Source organism: Hypoxylon fragiforme (assembly GCF_022984875.1).
Source record: "Hypoxylon fragiforme strain CBS 206.31 chromosome Unknown GGS25scaffold_6, whole genome shotgun sequence".
NCBI lineage: Eukaryota > Fungi > Ascomycota > Sordariomycetes > Xylariales > Hypoxylaceae > Hypoxylon > Hypoxylon fragiforme.
In genome coordinates, this window is record NW_026054761.1 from 2,659,463 (window position 1) to 2,680,809 (window position 21,347).

Genomic DNA, 21,347 nt, shown 5'->3' on the forward strand with positions numbered 1-21,347 from the left:
CAAGGCCATTGTCAACCACGGCACATATAACAGCCTCCCACAACTCTCTACTAGATAACACACCACCACCCACTCGTCTCACTACCAACCAGCCTACCAAACTCTCCCACGTGTATCTCCCACCATCGAACCAAAACTAGAACTCCCTGGAAGGAGGACAGAAAACAAAGGAACCTAGGTAGGCAAACCATCCATCCATCTAAGCCGCACCCCGCATCCCGCACCCCCTTTACTCCCAAAGCACCCCCACTCTCTCACCAGAAACCATGTGTCCCTACCGCAAGACCATCTTCGAGTGCAACCACTCCGTGCTCAGCCGGACGCCAATCCACCTGTGTCCGACAGCGCAGCGCGCCCTAGACGCCTCTACCGAGTTGCCCACGCCTCCGCGTACCCCCCCTGCCCCTAAATCCTCTGCCTCTTCTTCTCCCACATCCTCCCCCTCCCCCTCAACGTCACCCACAGCCTCCTCCTCCCCAGTCCCATCCTCCTCCACCCCTACCCCAGCTCCTCCACCCCCAGCAGCGCCGCTATGCGAAGAAACCACAACCCACAGCCGGCACACGCTCCGCGTCCCGCGCCCGTGCCCGCGGTGCGCGGACAAGAAGCAGGCGCTGGACGCCGTGCTATCGCGCGCGAAGAAGCACATGCGCGAGCTGCGCGAGCACCTCGACGCGGCGTACGGGCAGTGCATGAAGCATCTGGACGAGGCGGGGCTCGGAGTTGAGGCGGAGGATGACGATGGTGGTAGGATCGAGTCTGCTGGGGGTGGTGGTGGTGGTGGTGGTGACAAGGAGACCGGGGGGAGCGCAGCAACAACAACGGCGAAGTCTGGTGGTGGTGGTGGTGGTGGTGGTGGCAAAGCCGATGCTGCAAAGGAAGGAAGACAGAGACGGACGCCGGAGGAGCTGGACGCGGCGCGGGAGTTCCTGCGGAAAAAGGGGCTGGAGAGCCACGCGCACCTGATGATGTTCTGGGAGTCGGAGGAGGCGGCCGAGACGTGGGATGATGTGGAGTATGTCACTGGTATGGAGGCGCTTCAGCATTCTTTCATGTAAGTGAGTAAGTGGAGTGGATGGAAATAGTCCCCTTTGTGGTATCATTTTGCATTTTGGGTGAGATGGTTGGTAGATAGGTAGGTAGAGGTTAGCACCACTATGTCTTTACCTTGGTTACTGGATATAGTTAAAAGCAATGTGGCTTTAGATAGAGATGAGTTCTGCATAAAAGTTGGAAATATACGAAAGTTACCTTTGATAATATATGTACATAGAAAAAGGGGGAGAGATATGCCCCCCTTAATCCTCTATAAATTGTTCTAACTCCATCATTGATAAACACAACGCCCCCGACTTCAAAAGCATACCAAAAATGCGAGTTATTAGTTGTTTCTAAGTGTGTTTCTAGACATAGATAATAAACGCTGTGTTAGGTGTTCTCTTCTAGGAGAGTAAATACTGATACCTCTGACTCTTCTTTCAAAGCGTGATGCTAGGTATAGATTACTTCCCTTCCGTGTAGATTGGTTCTTGGAACAGCTGGCAACAGCCCCCCCCGCATATTTCACTAGGTTAGAGTGTTTATCGCATCTCATCTCCAACCTGGATACCAGCATTCTAGCACCTTCACAGCGGAAAAAATAGATCTTAGTGGGAGGATGCCTACGCAAGAGCTTCGATCCCGGCCTTCCAGAAGGAACCGGTCACGGCGATATCTCCTCTCCTATACAGGATTGTATAGGAGATGAGGAGCTCGGATACCAGAGCGAACTGTATTGCGCCTCTCTAAGATTCGAAGGTCACGGGCAACTATAGTGACGGAGCTGGAGATTAAACATATAGTCGCTAGCAAGATACTATATAGCTTCATTTCCGTTTATGTTAAAATTTGGAATGAGATGCAATAAACCGCCTACTAAAATAGGTGGGGATCGTTTGCCAATTGTTCCAAAAGCCAATCTACACGGAAAGGGGGTAATCTACACCTAGCATTACTCCTTTTAAAGGGGGGGCATTCATCGTGTGTAATAGCCTCTTTCCAGTAAAACACCCTTACCTAGGCAGGTAGAGATGAATAGACCCAGCGTCTATCAGTCTATTGATGCATTCATGCCTAATACCTGGAATCTCAGTCTCGAACCACTAGGAGCTATGTGAGTACCGAAGTACAATAACGAGGTTATTCTGAAAACGTTTAGATCCAGTTGTAAGGGCTACCCCCTTTTCCCCTATCCGCCCTCATATTCTGTGTACGCTTCACAGTCCCATCACATTCACCTAGCGAAGGAAGCTATAATGAAAATCCACACGTTTAGTAACATAACAGCCCTTAAGCCATGTCTTGCTGTAAGCTCTGCGATATAAGATGCTTTATTAACTCCTACCGCCGCAAAAGTTATAGACTCACCCCCCTTACCCACGGTTTTTAATGCGTCTGGATTCTAATCCACTTGCCGGTGGATTATGTTATGTTTTTGTACCAGACATGGTGACCACAATTTGATAGTGGAGGTAGGGAAGAGCAGGGCTTTAAGTATAGATCAGAGGCATTCAACAAATATACAAAAGCATTCAAATATCACATGTTCTCGACTTCATATTTGGTACGTATTGGTATCATATTTTCATTTCTCCGACTTTTTTTGTCGTGTTGAATTCAATATTGTGATGCGGATAATAACGGTGATCGTCCGTCACCTTTATCTGGCCTGTGACCCCGTAGATGCCACTTTATTTGTGCCATCGCCCAAAACCAGGTATGTTGAAACCGTACGCCATGCTGCCGTGCCCTTAAAATTTTCATGACATTTTCCGATGAGGGAATCCATGTCTCTAGATAATCACCCAACAACGCCGTTCGCAATGCAGAAAGAAGTTGATTCTTCCGCTACTATAAATCCGAGAAACTTCCCCCTTCGGAAACCTATAACACATTAATAGATTAGAACTTGAGCGTCTTGGGCTGCTCCCAGGTGAAGTCCTGGTTGGTGCCGAAGTGGCCAAACTTGGCGGTTTGGTTGTAGATGGGGCGCATCAGGTTAAGCTCCTTGGCGATGGCACCGGGTCGGAGGTCGAAGTTAGCCTTAACGATCTCGACCAACTCCTCGGCAGTCTTGTCAGAGGTGCCGTACGAGTCGACGTAGATGGAGCAGGGCTCGGCCACACCAATAGCGTAACTGAGTTGAACTAGGGCTCGCTTGGCGAGACCAGCGTTGACCAACGACTTGGCAACCCACCGAGCGAGGTAGGCAGCAGATCGATCGACCTTGGAGAAATCCTTTCCGGAGAAGGCACCACCACCGTGGGCACCCCAGCCACCGTACGTGTCGACAATGATCTTTCGGCCCGTGACACCAGCGTCACCCTGAGGACCACCAATGATGAACAAGCCACTAGGTTGTAGCTGTAAATGATAATTAGTATTACGAAGCAGTTGTAAGTCTAATCAGGGCACGGATACTCACGTGAAGAATAGTCTTGTCGTCAATGTACTGCTCAGGGATAACACTGTCAATGATCTTGGACTTCAGCTCCTTTCGGACCTGTTCCGTCGTGACCTCCTCGCTGTGCTGGGTAGAGATGACGATGGTGTGGACTCGCAGGGGAATGACAGCACCGCCGTCGTTCTTGTACTCCATGGTGATTTGGGTCTTGGTGTCAGGTCGGAGCCAGGGTAGGGATCCATCACGGCGGGCCTTAGACAGAGCCTGGTTTAGCCTGTGGGCGAGGAGATGAGAAAGAGGGTGGAGTTCGGGGGTCTCGTTGGTGGCATAGCCGAACATGAGACCTTGGTCACCGGCACCTAAGTCTTCGAGGGCCTTCTCGTAGTGAAGACCTTGAGCGATATCGGCAGATTGTTGCTCAATGGCAACCATAACGTTGCAAGTCTTGTAGTCGAAACCCTTGTCCGAGGAGTCATAGCCGATATCCTTGATAGCAGCTCGGATAACCTTTTGGTAGTCAATGCTGGCCTTGGTGGTGATTTCACCGAAAACCATGATCATACCAGTCTTGGTAGCGGACTCGCAGGCGACCTTGGAGAGGGGGTCCTGAGCAAGGCAGGCATCGAGGATGGCGTCTGAAACCTGATCACAGATCTTGTCGGGGTGACCTTCACCGACGGACTCGGACTACGAGGATTAGTTAGGATAGGACTCTCCATTAAAAGATTGGGTATCGAGTCAATGTCAATGTGAGGCATATACGAGACAAACATACGGTAAAGAGGAAAGCCCCAGGGTTCTGGGGAGTGCTCAAAGAGCTAGCAAATCCGTTGGTAGCAGGCATTGTGAGAAACTGTGTGAAGATAGTAATCTATGAGAGGGCGAGAGAAACAGGAAATCTAACAGCACAATGCTAATTGATTTGAAGGAATAAGGAGAAAAGTAACGGAATAAGTTTATGAAGGAGGGGGGAATGGAAGATGAAAAGGAAGTAAGATTTTAAGAAGAGGATTAAAAAGTTTGGGCAGCGGGAGTTTTTTTTCCTTCCCTTTTTCTACTTTCGGAGGGGACACAGAAAATCGGAGGGGCAGGGGAAAAAAAAGCGACCAGGAACAGTGAGTATAATTATGTACTTAGTAGCAACTTGAGCCCGAATGGCGCAATTTCCGACAATACCGTGGACAATATGCCGACTTCCAGGTAAGCTACTAGGCAGAAAAAAATAATTTAGCAGTTTTTAGTTGAGCTACCCAGGCTGCCCAAGGTTAGCCCCGAATCTCTTGTTCCCCGTCCCTGGAGCTTGGTGGGATGCATGTGGAGTCTGGAACTTGAAATGTTCAACTGTTGTTGGTGCAATTCAATGTTTAGGTGTAATAAATTGTAATAAACTGTAATAAATTGTAATAAATACTTGAGTACCTAGTCCTAGAAAAGAAAATACAACTTGAAATATGGGGCAAACTTTGAAGGAGTTTTCTATAATGTGAGAAGGAGGCAGCGGGATTGTTCGGAGTAACTTCTCTGTTGAACGGGATCTTGCAAAACCCCTGGAGTATGATAAAGTAACTCCATTGGGTTAGTTGTATCTGGTTACAATACATATATTCCCTACCCAGTCCGAATATGAGTTCAAGTATATAATGCCTCTTGAATACGTAATATCACGCGCTACTTACTTATAGGCTGTCAGCATAAGTGCGTGAGTTGTACATTAATAGCTACATATGTAATACTAGTATACTACTTACTAGCGATGGCGGTTGTCTGGCCGGTTCCCGACCTCCGATCTTTGTCGTTGCTTACCATCATTGATGTTCTACCTACATGTAGTACGCGGGGCATTTCCATCTACTGAGGTCTCTTTAATCCCTGACTACCACGGCTGCCCCTCTCAAAAACGTGCACTACGTGTGTGAATTGACAGGGGCTCGACGTCGGCACCTCTCCATGGTCGGTTGGGGGATTTGTACTATAGTACATACATACCTACGTTTACTCGGTCTCCGACCAGCCAAGGTTTACATATGGACTGTATGGTTAGGTAATATATCATCTAGATAGCCACATACGTTATTATCCATCACGGCCCGTCAGAGAACGACATTTTGCGTTATTTCATGGGGTATCCAAGATCTCCCTGATCTTTGTCTGTAGATGCCCCTCGATAGATATTGGCAATCTCAATACATAGTACACTAGCTACCATAGTACCTAGATATATTTACATACATATGTAGGGTTAAAACGGACCATAGGAAAATTCTTCCGGGATCAGCCCAGACAAAGGTATGCGTACTCCGGTCCATCAAGGCGGTGAGAAGCAAATGCATACATACTAGGTTAGGTAGCTTGACCATAATACCTAGGGCATATTGCGCCATACCTATTATATGTAGTTGGTATGGCCATCTATCACGTTTAACCAATCCTTAATGGGCTGATGGATTATATCAAGTATTCGCTTGATGAATGCATTTATATGTAGTTAACAGCATTATTCGTCCCTATGGATTGGAGAAGGAGGCTTACACAGATATTCCCGTCAGCTTTGCCCCACCTTTGGACCCTTGGGATCTGATTGAATGGATGCTTTTTACCCCAGTACCTAGTAGCTTACCTAGTACTAGGTACGTACCTTCTCCAAGCACGTGCGGTGCCACAATGCAGAGCACTCCAGACTTGGGCTCTAGTGCTCGGGCCAGCCAACCATCTTGTACACATGCAACCTTTGCTACCCCTCCAAGCTCCAAAGCCAAAAAAAAAAAAAAAAAAAAAAAAAAAAAACCTCCTCAAGTGGCTAAGCGGCGATCATCTTCCCTTGAACCACCCGGCACGAGGCTGAACGTTAACCACACTCCCGTATGTCATCTCCTAGCTTCTTTAAACGGCGCCGATTAATTTGCTATAATCAGTTTTTACATACAGTACCTGAGGTACATACCTAAGCTTCCAAAGCCTGGAGAAACATCACAACACTGCACATCATGAGCAAGTTTGGGGTCATGGTAATGGGCCCTGCAGGGGCCGGCAAGGTATGCATGTGATTTTCACTATTTTTATTCATTTACCTACCTACCTACCTACCTACTTACCAACCTCAAGCAACCTAAGGTATACATCAACTAACCACATCCCCCAGTCCACCTTCTGCGCCTCCCTAATCACCCACCTGCAACTAAACCGGCGCTCCTGCTTCTACGTGAACCTCGACCCCGCCGCCGAGACCTTCGAGCACACCCCCGACCTCGACATCAAGGACCTCATCTCCCTCGAAGACGTGATGGAGGAGATGGGGCTGGGCCCCAACGGCGGGCTGATCTACTGCTTCGAGTTCCTGATGGAGAACCTCGACTTCCTGACCGAGGCCCTCGACTCCCTCACCGAGGAATACCTCATCATCTTCGACATGCCCGGCCAGATCGAGCTGTACACGCACGTGCCCATCCTGCCCGCCCTGGTCCGCTTCCTCACCCGCTCCGGCTCCCTCGACATCCGCCTGTGCGCCGCCTACCTCCTCGAGGCCACCTTCGTCGTCGACCGCGCCAAGTTCTTCTCCGGCACCCTGTCCGCCATGAGCGCCATGATCACCCTCGAGGTCCCCCACCTGAACATCCTGTCCAAGATGGACCTCGTCAAAGACCAGGTGCGGAAAAAGGACATGAAGCGCTTCCTGACCCCCGACGTCGGCCTCCTCGACGACGACCCCGCCGAGCTCTCCCGGTTAAAATCCGAGAACGACACCGAGGAGGCCACGGAGGCGTCGGACCCGCGGGACAAGCGCGCCGTCATGCGCGGCGCTGGCTTCCGCCGCCTCAACAGGGCTGTCGCGAACCTCATTGAGAACTTCAGCATGGTCAGCTACCTCAAGCTGGACGTCCAGGACGAGGACAGCGTCGGCGCCATTCTGAGCTACATCGACGACTGCATCCAGTACCACGAGGCGCAGGAGCCCAAGGAGCTGAAGGATGACGAGTTTGCGGACGCCGATGATGATGGTGCCATGGAGAATATGGTTGGCATGGATGGCTGAGACGTGTCGTATCATATCACTCACCCACGGTTCAGATCATGGAGAAAAAAAAAAAAAAAAGGTTTGTGTTTTATGGTTGTGGGTGGCAGGACTACCTAGGGAGGGAAGGGTTGTTATGTTACTTCACGTAAAAGGAAGGATAAATACCTACCTACCTACACATGGAAGGGGAAAATGGGCATTTTGATGGATGGATGGATGGATGGATGTACATACATACAAAAGCATAGCGACGGCGTACTGGCGGGTAGGTAGTTTGTTTTTTCAAAGGTACATACATTTACTGGAAGATACCAACCAATATCAGCAAATCAAATCAAGTGAATACAAGACACACAACACAGCACAGCACTTCTTCATATTGTAATGAACAGCTTTTTATATATATGTGTTTTTAGGTATTTGGTAATTTCATTTTCATTCTCTTCATTCTTTTATAGTAAAAGAGCAAAGAGCAACAGCAAATCCTGATAATCGTGAACTCTTTCTTCTCCCTCTCTCTCTCCGAAAAGGAAAAAAAGACAAAACGTGGCATTATAGACAACGACGACGACGATGATTGATGATTGACGATTGATTAAACCCAACCCAATCCTCCCATCCCATCCCAAACCAAGCCAACCCGAAACCGAACCGAACCCCGGTAGTCATTTGTTCCATTTCATCAAATCATGAATAATACTTTTTCTTCTCTTCCCTTTTTGTTCTTCGTCTTCTTTCTTGGTTTTCTCTCGCCCCTGTAGAGCCGCTATACTAGAAATGATAAAATAGCAAAATGATAAATGATGATGACGATGAAAATGGATTACCACCCAGCGGTTCCCGGACGGCTGTATCCTCCCGAGGGGGCTCGCTGGCCCGGGTTACCACCGCGCTTCGTCTGGGCGTCGAACTTCTGGTACTCGGACCACCAGACATCCTTGACGAACGAAGCGTAGCCGGCGATCTTGCTGACGACGACGACGGCATCGCGGATGGTAGCCTCGGGGCCGCGGCGCCAGACGAAAGCGACGAGGGCTGCCACCAGAGCCCAGCCGAGCAGGCGGAAGGCGAGGCGGGTGAAGTACATCATGGTGCGGTGTACCCAAGCGATGAGCTGGAGGGCGAAGACGAAGAAGGCGAGGAGGAAGCCGATGACGACGACGTCGGGAGAGTCATGTAAGGCTTGTAGGGCGCGGGCGAGCAAGGGGGCGAAGACGGGCGAGAGCAGGGCCGTCACCTTGGCGGCGGCGGACGCGGTGTGTTCCCACACGGCCTGCAGGGCGGTCTGCGGGTTCTGGATTTGTTCTTGGAGGAGATCCATGGTCTTCTCTGGGAGGAAGCCTGGGTAGATGGGGTTGAGCCGATTAGCTTGCTTTTTCTTGCTTACTATTGTTGGACTTGTCTGGGGGTTTGGTTTAAGAGTGTGCTTGGATGATGGGGAAAGGTAATTTCTTTGGGTTAGGTAGGAAAGACGTGATGAATGGAGTGTGAATCAGGGAAGATGATGAACCGGTCTAGTATTTACCATTAAGGACGTCGAGAACCCAGATATCGCTTCTATCCATAGTTTCGCCTGTTCCTGTTTGCGTCTCGGGCTTCGAGGTTTAAGATATAGAAGCAGGAACAAAAATGGTTGTAAGAAACTCGTAAGTTGTTCAAGTACAGCAATAAGAGTTGTTGTTGAATCAACCCTCGAGAAATAACCCGATCACGTTGTGAGTGGTGGATGAAAAGAAAGAGAGAGATTGATAGATAGATAGATGTATGGTATGTAGTTAATAAGTCAGTAAGTAGTGACCAAGTGACCAACTGACTGATGGATGGATGGATGGATGGATGGATGGTTGAATGGAGGGTTAGATAACTAGATGAATTGATGGAAAGGTGGGTGGGTGAGTGGATGTGGGTGTTTCCCTCTTTCTGTATGTGATCAGGCAAACTTTAGTTATGTGTGTGTGTGTGTGTGTGTGTGTGTGTAGGTCCGTGAGGTTGTGATCTTTTTTTTTCCCAATAATTCTTTTTTTTTATTTTTATTTCATTTTATTTACTTTCCAAGGATTCCCAAGCTGCTGAAGTTCTGAACAAAGAACAAAAGAGATTGGATCCAACTTGCACGCGCTTGGCCACTTTGTAATGGCGGTGATGACGATTTAATGGGACGGACCATGAAACAACCTGGTCCAGACCCCGTTTAATTGGCTACTAGCTTAGTACCATGTACTAGACCCACTCAGTACCTCAGTACAAGGTCTGTACTTGGTCTAGACTTGGTCTGTGCATAGAGGATTCGGCCGACTTTTTTAATGCAGTTAAATGCATGCACATGTTTTTTTAAAGGGGTCGCGACAAAGTTATTGATCCATGGATGCTTTGTAGGTACAAAGGTACTATGTACTTATTTTACCCTGTTTCCCGTTTCACTGCATCCTCACATACTCCAATTATTTCAACAATATCCAACTAACTATTAGTCACGTGATCACCCTTACTGAGTACACCTGCATAATAAACTTACACACCTTATAAAAGCTCATTAACATATGATAATATCGTCTCAGCTTCCAGTCCACCACAGTTCAACCCCATCCCACTTGTAAAGCACCAAGTGGAATGAGCGCTTGCCCCATTTTGATAATACCTAAGGATACGAACTAACCTACATAGTTACCTAATTAGGTACTTTCCTCAGATGTCTTACTACCCATCCCAAGATACACGTCGACGCCGTACCTAGTCAATAAATCCGTAGGTATAGAAAGACTGATCCAGGTACCTGATTCTGATTCACCAAGTCTGTACCTATGTTTGCACTTCTATTAGGTAGCCCTGGCGGTATGAAAGAGTTACCAACATCTTCTACGTGTAGCTAGCTACCTAGTAGCTGTAGGCCATGGACATAGTTATGTACATACTTTCATATCTATGTCTAGGTAGAAAAGCAAACACTTCACCTAGCTAGGCACCTAGGTACCTAACCTACGCCTGCATCAAGGGATATCTATCACATGATCAGCCAGACAGATTGAGTCGAAACGACCATCAACACTCGAAGACTGAGTATTCCTACGATTGCCTACGCATTCAGCCATGAGCTTCTTTGTTTCTTGGTGTTTTGTTCTTCATTGCCTACCAAATAATCATATCCAGCATCAACACCTTAATGAAGAAGAAGAAGACTCTCAGTCTCAAAACCCCCTGAGATGCCGGGATACCTAATACCTGTACCTGTACCCAAACTCGTAGAATATCCCATTAGTTATTCCCCAACTCCTCACCATTGGGGCACCTATCCTATTCCCATACCTATCCAAATACAACGACCAGTCTCCTTCCCCTTTTCTCTCCTCCCACCAAAAAATCAAAATCCCAGTCTACATACCTAAGCAGCTACCTAGGTATAGTTAGTAGAGTAACCACAGACACCCAACCCTCACATCCCTCACATCCCCAACTGCGTGCTCGAAACATAATGCGACCCCCCGCGACACCTATACCCGCCGTCCGCCTGCCTCAGCCACTGGAACCCCTGCACGCACACGCCCAGGCTCCTCAGCTTCTTCTGGACCTCGGCCTCCCTCCTCTCCCTCTCCTCCCTCTCCTTCTCCGCCTTCCGCTGCCGCTCGCGCGCCTCTTCCAGCTTGCGCAGAACCTCGCGGCGCGCCGACTCGTCGCGCTCCCGCTTCAGCGCCTCCTCCTGCTCCCGAACCTGGCGCTCCGCCAGCTGCCGCGCTGAGGCGAGCGCGCGCTGCTCCGCGGCGGCCGCGGCTTTGGACAGCTGCAGCTGCGCCCATACGGCGTCCGAGACGCCGGCGTCGCGGGCTGCGGCGGACGGCTCTTCTTCTGTTTCCTTGTGCGGTGGTGGTGGTGGTGGTGGTGGTGCTTGGCCTTCCTCTTCTTCTTCCTCTGTGGCCGTCTCGGTCGTGGTCGTGGTCGTGGTTATCTGAGGCGGTCCCTGAGTCATGGGCTGGGGGTGTTGCATTGGCAGATCGGAAATGAACTTGGAAAGCGGGTTAGCAGCAGCAGCTCGTGCGGTCCGCTCGTCGACCATGGCGTTGATGACGTCTATGACCACGTTTTCAGGCACGACGCGGTTGGGGTTGGGCGTCTTCGAGCGCATAATCCGGGAGAACGTTGCCTTGGCCAGCGTCTGCACGTCCCGAGCATTCCCCCACGACGGCGTGCTGGATAGGATGCCAAATAGGTCCAGGAGTCTGCTGTCCAGGGTGGGAGAGTCCTCCAGGCTCTGTGTGTTGAGCTTCTTGGCCTGGAGGCATTGCAGTAAGAGATCTCGACAGTGGTGTGGCGGAAGGTGGCGGAAAGAGATGGTCTCGGGAAACCTGCTAGTCAGCCCGGGGTTTTGGTTCATGAGCCGGTTGATGTCGTTGTCGTAGCCTGCGAGAACTATAAGATTTTTTTAGTATTAGTACTTGTCAATCAGAGAAAAGGGGTTTGGAGTGTTGGTTGTAAGTTGATACGCTTGTTCAAAGATGCATGTCCGACATGGGACACGCCGTGGAATTATTGGAAGAAAAGCCGAAACAAAACGTTGCATGCACTTACTGACGACGAGTCTGTTCTGGTATCGCTCCTTGGTGAGGCAGTCGACGATCTCATCCATCGCCTCCTTAGCAAAGTGCTCACCGGCAAGCCTGTATGCTTCGTCGATGAACAGCACAGCCCCCCGTGCATCATCAAACTTTTTCTGCACTTTAGGGCCGGTCTGGCCCACGTACTGGCCGATCAGATCAGTGGCAGAGCACTCGACTACTCTGGCTCCCTCAAGGAACCCCATGTCATAATAGATCTTGCCCATCTTTCTAGCTGTCGTGGTTTTCCCGGTTCCTGATAATAGTAGGGTCTGTATTAGAATAGCAAACGCCAACTTGCTTTAGATGGTTAGGTAGGCACTTACCGGGTGGGCCGCGGAAGAGAAACCCGAAGGGTATCTGTGTACGAGGATCCATGTCCATTTCCTTCATGTTCTGAACAATCTGCTGATATCCTTCCAACTGCTCGACAATTTCCTCACACCCGATGACGTCCTTGAAGAGCACGCGAATATTGGTTGTCGCGCGTTCACCCCTATCGAAGTCAGGATCGATATCCTTAGGAGTCAAGAGATTCGAGTGTTTTGGCCCGGGACTTTCAGACAAGCGTTTTTGTTGACGCTCCTTGGCCTGGTCGAGAACGATGTCGACTTCGCCTGCATTTCCAAAGTTGGGCCTGTTACGAGCCCGCCCTAATACTTCGATGACAACCTTCTTTGCAGCCTCAGTGGCTCTGAACCCTTGTTGTTTGAGCTTGAGATCAAGGATCTTCCGGAGTTCATCGTCGTCATAGTCTTGGAAGTTGAAACCAGACGAGATGGGGAAACGTCTCGTCAGGCCCGGGTTGACCTTCTGGAACATGTCTTCCATCTGTTCTCTATACCCCAACAGCAGAACGCATCTATCCTCAAGTGAAGTGCTTTGGACTTCAGCAACTATAGTATCTACCACAGCTGTTTTGTAGGGATCGCTGAATCCTCCAGAGCCTGAAGCACCGCTGGCACCACCGCCGGCGAGCATGTAGGCCTCGTCGATAATCAAGACCTTGCCCTTGGTAGATTCGAGGATGGCTTTGGTGTTTTTCTCGGATTGTCCAAGGGCGCCGCCAACAAAATCGGCCGGGTTCTTGATAATAACTTCGCCGTTACTTAGGAGGCCCAATGCCTTTAGAATTTTACCATAGAGCTTTGCAACGGTCGTTTTACCAGTTCCAGGATTTCCAACGAACACCTTGTTCAGGGAACACTCGACCGTGGGCTGTTCTTTCATTTCACGGTCGTAGTTGGTCTGTAAGCGATCGACGAGGACCATGACCGACTGTTTCACCGACTTCAGTCCGATCATGCTCTGAAGCGTCTTCCAATCCGGGTTGTGAGAGAATTCTCTGCTGGGTTCCGGTCCCACCAAGTCGATCTTCCGAAGCAGCATATCGTCTGGTGTTCGACCTTCACGTCTCTCTCGGTGAAGACGGTCGGCCTGCCTTCCAAGTATGATGGAGAATACATTCTGCACCTCACGAGCGTTTCCGAATCCTTCCTTTCCTCGACCGCGGCCAATACGGCGTGCCACGATGCGCATGTAGAGCCCTCCGACCCCACCTTCAACTTTCATGCGGCCCGTGAACTTCTTCTCCAGTTCGAAGTTGAGAATTCTATGGAGCTCGTTATCTTCGTAGTCCTCGAAGTTCAGTTGGATCGGTATTCGGCTAGGTATGCCTGGGTTGTGAGCAAAGAAGGCCTCCATCTGCTTCCGATACCCGGCAAACACGAAGACAACCTTTCCCGTGAGGTTCTCGATCTCTGCGAGAAGGAAGTCGAGCACCTGTGCTCCACCAAAGGAACTGCCAGACACAATCTGATATGCCTCGTCCAGAAAGAAGACGCCGCCCCCTTTGTTGAGGATTTCTTCTATGAGCTTTTTGCATCCTGCTATTCCGTCGTTCGCCAGCCGTGAACCAGTAGTTTCCACAAAGTGATCCCCAGGTAAGGCCCCGACGGAAGAGAGGAACTTGGCATAAAGCCTAGCGACTGTAGTCTTACCTGTCCCTGGGTTTCCAAGTAAAGCGGCCCCGAACCTCTGATCCTTGATATCGGATCCTTGGCGGATGGCGGTGTCTATTCTCGCCTTAATATTCAGGAACTCCTTTTTTACGCTTTCTAGCCCAATCATCTTGCATAAAGAATCGATGGCTTCATTGTTGGCATTTTCGTACTCCTTCTGGTGCTTCCAATCAGCTTCGGCGGGGGAGGGTTTCGAAGGTGTTGGCATGTCTTCGTCCTCTAGCGTAGCCTCTGATGCACTATCGCTACTCTCTTCATCTGGAGCTTCGGGATTGCTAACTGGCTGTTGCTTGGACGTATTGGCATCCTGTACTTTGTGCTGGGCTTTCTCATCATCATTCTTACTAGGTTTAGTTGCGCTACTAGCTGTAGGTTGTGCAGATTGTACAGGCTTTCGTTTCGATGGCGCTGCTGGTGTTGGACGTGGCGGATTTACGTTGGTGTTCACAGGCGTCTGGGTTTGTATCTTCAACTGAGCGAGCTCAAGCCAATGTTGCTGCAAAGTCTGCTGTCTGAGGGCCTCCTCTTGGCATTCTTTATTGAATTTCCTCAGCGCAGCGATTTCATCTTGGTAGGTTTTTAATTGCTTGGCGTACGCATGTTGTCTTGCTTGCCGTTTAATTTCTAGATCTTTGTCTCGACGAGCCTTTTCGTCTCGCTCTTCTTTCTCACGGCGACATGTCTGACAAGCAGGCGGTGCATTGTCTGAGCACTGCCACACGAGCTTGTGTCCAACTACACAGGTATCATTCATGACCTCGCTGCATGGCATCTTCGAGTGGTCAACTCGCACGTGGCATCGTAACTGGCAGGCGTGTTTCCCACAAGACAAGATTTCTTTGCACGGTAAATCGCATCCCCCGTCCGGGCAAAGACGAAAAAAATCTTCAACTGAACGGATTATATGTGTTTTGTATGGATGCTTCTCGCATTTGAGTGGAAACCCGTCGTGGATGTGCCCTTTTTTCTTGAGGTTATCGAAAAGCCGGGTCCACTCCTCGCGACCTTTCCTCGCGTTCAGGAAGGTTTCCGCATTGCCAATCATGATGAACCCATTTCGAGCCCTAGAGACTAGTACAGTGAGTCGCTCTGGAGAAGACATAAACCCAATATCTCCGTTTGCGTTGCTGCGGGTTAGTGAAGCCACAACAACGTCACTCTCTTCTCCTTGATAGTTGTCTATAGTGGAGAGACGAATGCGCGGCTTGTTGACTGCAGCGCTTGCGGGTGTCATAATTCCAGCTTGGACAAGGTCGTGCGAGTCGAGATCATTCAAGACGGGATCGCTGTCCCGGCTTAGAATATCCTTGAGTAGTAAGAGTTGACCCTGTGATATAGACGAGATTAGTACCTTCCATCATGGAATATTGGGAAGGGTCTACATTCAGGTTATGGCTTACAAGATAAGGGGTCAATATCACGAGGTTGTCTGTGTTATAATTCTGTAGTCCCAAGTGACGAACACACTTTAAGACCATCTCAGCCTCGAATGCGTTTCGCTTACTTGATGTAGTGCTTTGGTCAAGCTTATCCTTGAGTCCGTCGTGGCTCTCTTCCAGGTGGTCGTGGTTGAAGAAGACAACATCGTGCTGAAAACCTCGAAGATGCGGGCGATTCTCTGTGCCTTTGGCATCTTTAAGGCCAGGGTACTGGTGTCTTATCAATGCAGATATCTCTGGTCTCATCCTATGTTGATTAAGCAATGTGCAATGAGGCCGCCCGTAGTTTATAAGCCTTTCAAATAGCGACCTATTGAGATCGTATCCATTCCCGGCTTCCACTGTGAGCTTGTAGTTGGTTACCTTGGGCCGGAGTTGTTTATGGTCTCCAATCTGAATCAACTGTTTTGTATAAGGCCCCATAGCTGAAAGGATGTCTAGAATGTAGAGAGACTCAGTGGTTGTTGTTGATGGATGGAGATGTAAAAAGAAACAAAGGGGTATACATACGGCTTTCCAAAATCTCACCCGCCTCCTCAGCGATGATAATACCAGGCTTGGCGGCTTGGATCTCTTGCGCGTACATTGACGCAGCTGTGGTAGTGCAGCCGATTATACGTTTTCTCTGAAGGATACCTTCTTCCTTCTCCTTTCTAAGATCATTTAGGACCTTCTGTTTCTCGTTGTATTTAGTAACTACTTCGCAGAGAGCGGCGACTCTCTCCTCGCGGATATCCTTTTCCCATTGCCGGATTTTCAACTGTCGATCATTTTTCGGCATGGTCCATACTTTCTTACACGGAGCCCCTGATTTTTCCTTGGTGAAAGGGCCAGGTGTCTTTCCTCCTTTCCAGCGTTCGAAGAGAAAGTCAGGCCGCATCTTAGCACCCTTTCTACCGACGCGGGTGTCACCCTCCTGTGCAGCTGGTACCGAAAGTGCGTCATAAAATTCTTCTTCTGTATCAGAAAACTCTAGTAATTCTAGTAGCTGAGTTGGTGAAATTTTATCCTGCTTGTATTCGCCGAAGCACTGGTCTATCTTATCCTCCAAGAATTGACTGTCATTCATATAGGTGTCGATCGATTGCTGCCGCGTCCTATTCCTCTGGCGACCGTCTGCTATCTGATTACTTAATTTCAGGGAGTCTGTCCTGCTTGTGGATTTTGACCCTAGGCGGACCATATCATTTTGGCTGATTCCCATATCCATCAGGTCCTCTAAGAATTGGTCCAGTGCATGATTGGTATATGACAAAATGAGCATGGTCTCCTGAGTGTTGTCAAGTAGGATCTTGGCCAAAAGAGCGCCGACTAGAGACTTTCCTGTTCCTATATTGAATTTCAGTAATGATGATTACACTTCAAAGCTGCGCTTGGAATGTTCATACCTGGAGGGCCCTGTATTAGGCTTGTTTGGTACTTGAGCCCATGTATCAAGGCCTCGATCTGTGAAGGGTCCAAGATCAATGACTTCGTTGTTTTCAGGAGCTGTTGCAAGTCAGATTGGGAAGCCATGGATGCCTTGAGCGCCTCTATGATATCGGTGGGCTGTATTGAAGATTCTGTTGGAGTTTGCGAGTAAACGAGAATATCATGATCAAGTTCGATGTCTGTCTTCCGCTGTAATCTCTCTAGAATGGGTTGGTATGCAAAAATCGAGGTAGGAATGAGTAGGAAGTCAATCGTGTCGTGTTGCAGAACTAGCAAGACTTGACTTAACGTTTCTTGACCAACGATCTGTAAACAGACTTGTGGCGGGCAAAGTGAGAGTCGGTCTTCGTTTCTGTAGAGCATCGCGAATCCCAGCAGTTTGTCGTTTTTCATTAGGCATCCGAAGCTTTGATGCTTCAAGAATCCCGGAGACCTTTTCAACTCTGCTTTTCTTGCTACACTGCCAGCCTTGCCCATTTTCAGTATGTCGTCTTTACATTCGAGAACCATAGTACAGGCTTTGCCATTGGCCATCATATTCTTATCTACCCCTTTCAAGGTAAGATTTTGAATAACCACATTTTTCCATCCAGACTTTTGACTTCGGTCTCTGGAGCGTTTTAGACCCTCACGGATATTAGCGAGCATGTCTTCTCTGTAAAGGCGGAATTGGTTGTCAAGGTGATTAGATGTGCGACTTGTGTTAGGTTCCGCAAATACTGCGGAAGCTTGTAGATAAAACGGTCTCCTCGTCGACTCCAACTCATCTCGAGTGGGCATGATTGAGATATCGCGGTAATTGACAAAGTCATTGTCATGGCGACCCCCAGGACCAAAGTCTCCAACGATGATTGGGCCCGTACCGGGTTGCGAGGGCTGCACCAAAGATCGGATCTTTTGGACTAGGCTTTCAGACATCAAAGAGCCTGGGTTATCCAGGGTTCCATCTTCTAGGAGTGAGTTCGTAATTTCCCGAAACGGCGACGATCGAGGGGGCTGGAGGAGCACAAGCTGCAGCAATAGCCAAGCGAAGCCTTCAAATGTTTTCGTCTCGAGCTGCTTCTCTCTGGCTTTCTGGATCAGGCAGTTCCAGAATACTGGAGGATCAACCATAATCCAGATAACCTGGTGTAGAAGCTCGCCATCGCAGACTCTTGCCAGATCATCATCTTTAAGAAATTGTATCAGGTTTGCGACGAACGCGTTGATGAACTGAGTTGAAGAGTCCAATATCAGGGATTTGTGGAGGGCATTTTGAGCATCTTTAGATGAAGCTAGTCTTTCAATGCAGTCTGACTTATCGGTTCTGTTCACGATGGACTCGAGGAATTTTTGGCCGTCCCCAATTTTTTCGACCCTGCGTTTTCCCTCGACGACAGCGTAGAAAAACTTATTTAGGAGTCGAGACCGGTTGTCAGTTGGATCTTGGCTAGTGGTAACGGTAGGATTGGACATGCTGGACACAAGGAAAATGGGTAATCCTAGATGAGATGAAACTAAGTATCCTACGACAGCAACATCAAATACATTGCAGCATATGAAGAAGCATGATATTCAGGAAGTGAAAGACTTTGATCTACCATCGTAGCTGGTGCTTCTGAGAGGGGGGTTCCAAATTTGGGGGTCAACCATGCGGCCTTCAGAATCTGTTTGTGTCTCAACAGCTTTCCCAGCCAATCTACTCTTAACACACAGGCCCGCAAGCTCTCCAACCCAATCAGATAAACGCACACATAAACGCACTGTGCCGAAGTACTGAGACACCCATGGATATATTAAATCATGTCGTATCACGCAGGCAGGCAGGCAGGCAGGCAGATAGGGATGCATGTAATGAGGCCTGATACCGCCCCCCCCCCCCTCATTTCAATAATCACAGCGACCGCAGTACCCGCATTCGACATCGCAGGCTGTGTAATCCAATGCAACATCATCATCGAAATCATATGATTCGTCAGACCAATCTTTCGATGATAAGTAATCAGGGTAGCTTCCCTCACCATCCTCATCATCACTCAAATAAGATTTGCTATCTCTGGTCGGCTCTCGTCGTTGCTCGGTCCACATCTCTCTCCATTCATTTGGGAGTGCTTCACGAGGCTTTTCACTTTGTTCTCTTAGTTCTAGTGGCCCCAAGCCGGTTCGACATAGCTCAAGTTTCAAATGGCTTGCTCGCTTGACCTCGATGATTAGTTGGCGTAGAATTGAAGCAAACTTTCGTAGTTCGAGTTCGTGATCACTTTCCCATTTAAGGAGATCTTCTCGAACGACCTTCTCCTGAACATCCTCAAAGTTCCCTGCGCGGTGATATGCAGTGATTAGGCTAGGAATTTGCCGGAGCCACAGCCTAGGCAAATGCTCGGCCATATCAATGGGGTCTCTCGCCTGGGACTTGGTTTTAACCTCGAGGATTGACTCCTGAGGTATGACATTTCCGGCAGGTTCCATAGTTATTGAATTAGATGCTGGAAACTTGGGGAAACCCGAGACCTTTTTTTCACCGGCCGTTGCCTTTGACTTCTCTTCGCTACCCGAGAAATGCCCATCGCATTCATAACGGACAAGACACTTCAGACCGCCAAAGGAATAGGAGACTATACGTTGGTGAGACACGGTTTCCTGTAGCTCTGCCCCGTGTGTGAGGAAGGCGTTTAGGAATGAATGGCCGTATCCGCGCACATCAGGAATGACCTGGTTGCGATGGTTGCGAACTAGAAATAATGTATCGCCAATTATCTCAACATCAAATCTGAACGTCAAATCTACAGATCGTACGAAGCGGAGAATGTCTCCTAGAGAGCTAGCACAGCCCAAGATGTCAACACTCGACGGGTCGAATTCCTTGTTTAGAGCAAAGATAGATTGAACAGAGGGTTGCATAGGGTAGTCGGGAAAACGTGCTCCATTTTGGTCTCTAAGATATTCTCCTTGATCACCCGGAAGCCGGGAAGGTAATTCAAGAGGTGTCCAAGTTGCTGGTTGCCCTAATTCTCATGTTAACACGAAAAACGATCTCTTCTTGTGGCAACTTACCTGGGATGATGATTTTTTGTGTGGAAGCTTTCATTAGAGAATACGAGGCTATATATTTGCAGTCGCTGATCTTGGGACTATCGGTCTTGGTGATAAAGCTTGAAGCATCGTCTAAAGTGATGTTTGTGACAAGGCGACCGAAAGGGGTCGTGTCTATTGTTTCACTGGGGACTTGGGCTCTGCTCCTATGCCAAGTAGAGCCTCGTCCTAGCGAAAGTCCGCCATGTGAGGGACGACTGCGCCACGAGCCTTGAACCGAGTTTGAAGCTCTTCCACGACCTAGGGTATCCGTAGCAGAAAATTGACCAAGCGAACGGCCGCCATGTGAGGGACGAGTGCGCCACGACCCTCGAACCGAGTTTGAAGCTCTTCCATTATCCATAGTAACTGCAAATAGGTAGCATAGACCAGATATGCAAGTAGATGACTAGTGGAGTAGTCAGGTTTGAGCTGTATATGTATAAGACGAAGAAAACGGCATTGCCTTCAAACATTGAATGTTTCTACCCTCCCTCGCTACATAGGTACCTGCCTAGAGGTAGGCACCTACATATACATATAGGTAGTAGAAGATGCAAACCGAGACAACGCATGATATCAATTACTACGATACATATCATACCGTCCGTCGGGCACGGATTCGTGCAGCCAGTAACATGCGACTTTCTGTAGCACGACTGATTGCATAAATCGCACAAGTTTGGTTGGCGAATGATGGATTTCTCCTACCACACCATGTGAAAAATACTACATATTCAGTACACATGTAGTTGCATCCATGTATATTATGTATCATACATGTACGTCGGCTCAAATGAGGAAAAATCCTGTTCAGAACAACTTGAATTTTATCAAATTATATCTTCAAGAACTAAAGGAGCTCAGATTGAAGAGAAGAAGAAGTTGAACTTTTGAAGTTGAAATTATTAAAGTCAAAGCCAATCGGCAGCCTGCCGCGTTAGTGCGATTTGTTCATTAGTACTCCGAAACATGAACGTAGTCACATGACGCACGTGACTCATGCCAGGAATACTCACTATCACTATTAAATGTAACTACTATGTAAGTTATGTATGTTGATACATGTATGTATATCATAGGTACCTAGGTACATATGTAATCAGCTTTACTTGCATACATACATAGCGTAGTAGTGTCTCCCAGCCTCTCTTCCCGACCCCCTCCTCTTCTATCCTGACCCATATAGCCCTGGTAGTTTAGATAGTTTATAAATACATGTGTAAATGGGCGGCTCTGCTTATGGGGAATACCCACCTCAGTACCCATGTATGGGTAGGTAGTCACATTACAATGTATAATTGAGCATGAACATTGAATCCACTATGTAACCTAGGGCCTTGCTCGAGCCGACATGTATCTAGG

At 48.7% G+C, this 21,347-nt stretch overlaps 6 protein-coding genes across 6 annotated transcripts; 2 read left to right on the forward strand and 4 right to left on the reverse strand.

Moving 5' to 3' along the window:
- Positions 1-266: 266 nt before the first annotated feature.
- Positions 267-1,058, forward strand: GGS25DRAFT_523080 (uncharacterized protein; the record flags this gene model as incomplete). The annotated part of the gene is made up of 1 exon (XM_049264362.1): positions 267-1,058. One exon carries the CDS (start codon positions 267-269, stop codon positions 1,056-1,058), a length of 792 nt encoding a protein of 263 aa, XP_049115956.1.
- A 1,814-nt stretch (positions 1,059-2,872) lies between these two features.
- On the reverse strand, positions 2,873-4,542 carry GGS25DRAFT_340787 (S-adenosylmethionine synthetase). Its single transcript, XM_049257957.1, has 3 exons — positions 4,218-4,542; positions 3,464-4,129; positions 2,873-3,402 (listed from the first exon to the last, which is right to left on the reverse strand). Exons 1-3 carry the CDS (start codon positions 4,284-4,286, stop codon positions 2,941-2,943), a joined length of 1,197 nt encoding a protein of 398 aa, XP_049115957.1. The 5' UTR covers positions 4,287-4,542; the 3' UTR covers positions 2,873-2,940.
- Positions 4,543-6,203: 1,661 nt separating this feature from the next.
- GGS25DRAFT_496542 (GPN-loop GTPase) lies at positions 6,204-7,803 on the forward strand. Its single transcript, XM_049261528.1, has 2 exons — positions 6,204-6,474; positions 6,582-7,803. The coding sequence occupies exons 1-2, from the start codon at positions 6,427-6,429 to the stop codon at positions 7,470-7,472; spliced, it is 939 nt and encodes a 312-aa protein (XP_049115958.1). The 5' UTR covers positions 6,204-6,426; the 3' UTR covers positions 7,473-7,803.
- A 30-nt stretch (positions 7,804-7,833) lies between these two features.
- Positions 7,834-9,371, reverse strand: GGS25DRAFT_496544 (uncharacterized protein). The gene is made up of 3 exons (XM_049261529.1): positions 9,350-9,371; positions 8,980-9,293; positions 7,834-8,795 (listed from the first exon to the last, which is right to left on the reverse strand). The coding sequence occupies exons 2-3, from the start codon at positions 9,017-9,019 to the stop codon at positions 8,278-8,280; spliced, it is 558 nt and encodes a 185-aa protein (XP_049115959.1). The 5' UTR covers positions 9,020-9,293; positions 9,350-9,371; the 3' UTR covers positions 7,834-8,277.
- A 1,494-nt stretch (positions 9,372-10,865) lies between these two features.
- Positions 10,866-18,386, reverse strand: GGS25DRAFT_532653 (P-loop containing nucleoside triphosphate hydrolase protein; the record flags this gene model as incomplete). Its single annotated transcript, XM_049265609.1, has 6 exons — positions 10,866-11,855; positions 12,015-12,296; positions 12,367-15,388; positions 15,462-15,937; positions 16,011-16,829; positions 16,889-18,386. The coding sequence occupies 6 exons, from the start codon at positions 18,384-18,386 to the stop codon at positions 10,894-10,896; spliced, it is 7,059 nt and encodes a 2,352-aa protein (XP_049115960.1). The 3' UTR covers positions 10,866-10,893.
- Positions 18,387-18,453: 67 nt separating this feature from the next.
- On the reverse strand, positions 18,454-20,463 carry GGS25DRAFT_340884 (uncharacterized protein). Its single transcript, XM_049257958.1, has 2 exons — positions 19,965-20,463; positions 18,454-19,915 (listed from the first exon to the last, which is right to left on the reverse strand). Exons 1-2 carry the CDS (start codon positions 20,344-20,346, stop codon positions 18,798-18,800), a joined length of 1,500 nt encoding a protein of 499 aa, XP_049115961.1. The 5' UTR covers positions 20,347-20,463; the 3' UTR covers positions 18,454-18,797.
- Between the last annotated feature and the right edge of the window lie 884 nt (positions 20,464-21,347).

What these genes read in the sequence shown, in the direction of transcription:
- GGS25DRAFT_340787 (XM_049257957.1), bottom strand. Translation starts at nt 4,286, where the DNA reads ATGCCTGCTACCAACGGATTTGCTAGCTCTTTGAGCACTCCCCAGAAC. An exon ending in CTGGGGCTTTCCTCTTTACC is followed by an intron (nt 4,130 to 4,217) that starts GTATGTTTGTCT and finishes TAATCCTCGTAG; the next exon opens with TCCGAGTCCGTCGGTGAAGG. An exon ending in ACGACAAGACTATTCTTCAC is followed by an intron (nt 3,403 to 3,463) that starts GTGAGTATCCGT and finishes TATCATTTACAG; the next exon opens with CTACAACCTAGTGGCTTGTT.
- GGS25DRAFT_496542 (XM_049261528.1), top strand. Translation starts at nt 6,427, where the DNA reads ATGAGCAAGTTTGGGGTCATGGTAATGGGCCCTGCAGGGGCCGGCAAG. An exon ending in GCCCTGCAGGGGCCGGCAAG is followed by an intron (nt 6,475 to 6,581) that starts GTATGCATGTGA and finishes CACATCCCCCAG; the next exon opens with TCCACCTTCTGCGCCTCCCT.
- GGS25DRAFT_496544 (XM_049261529.1), bottom strand. Translation starts at nt 9,019, where the DNA reads ATGGATAGAAGCGATATCTGGGTTCTCGACGTCCTTAATG. An exon ending in GGTTCTCGACGTCCTTAATG is followed by an intron (nt 8,796 to 8,979) that starts GTAAATACTAGA and finishes CCATCTACCCAG; the next exon opens with GCTTCCTCCCAGAGAAGACC.
- GGS25DRAFT_340884 (XM_049257958.1), bottom strand. Translation starts at nt 20,346, where the DNA reads ATGGATAATGGAAGAGCTTCAAACTCGGTTCGAGGGTCGTGGCGCACT. An exon ending in ACAAAAAATCATCATCCCAG is followed by an intron (nt 19,916 to 19,964) that starts GTAAGTTGCCAC and finishes CATGAGAATTAG; the next exon opens with GGCAACCAGCAACTTGGACA.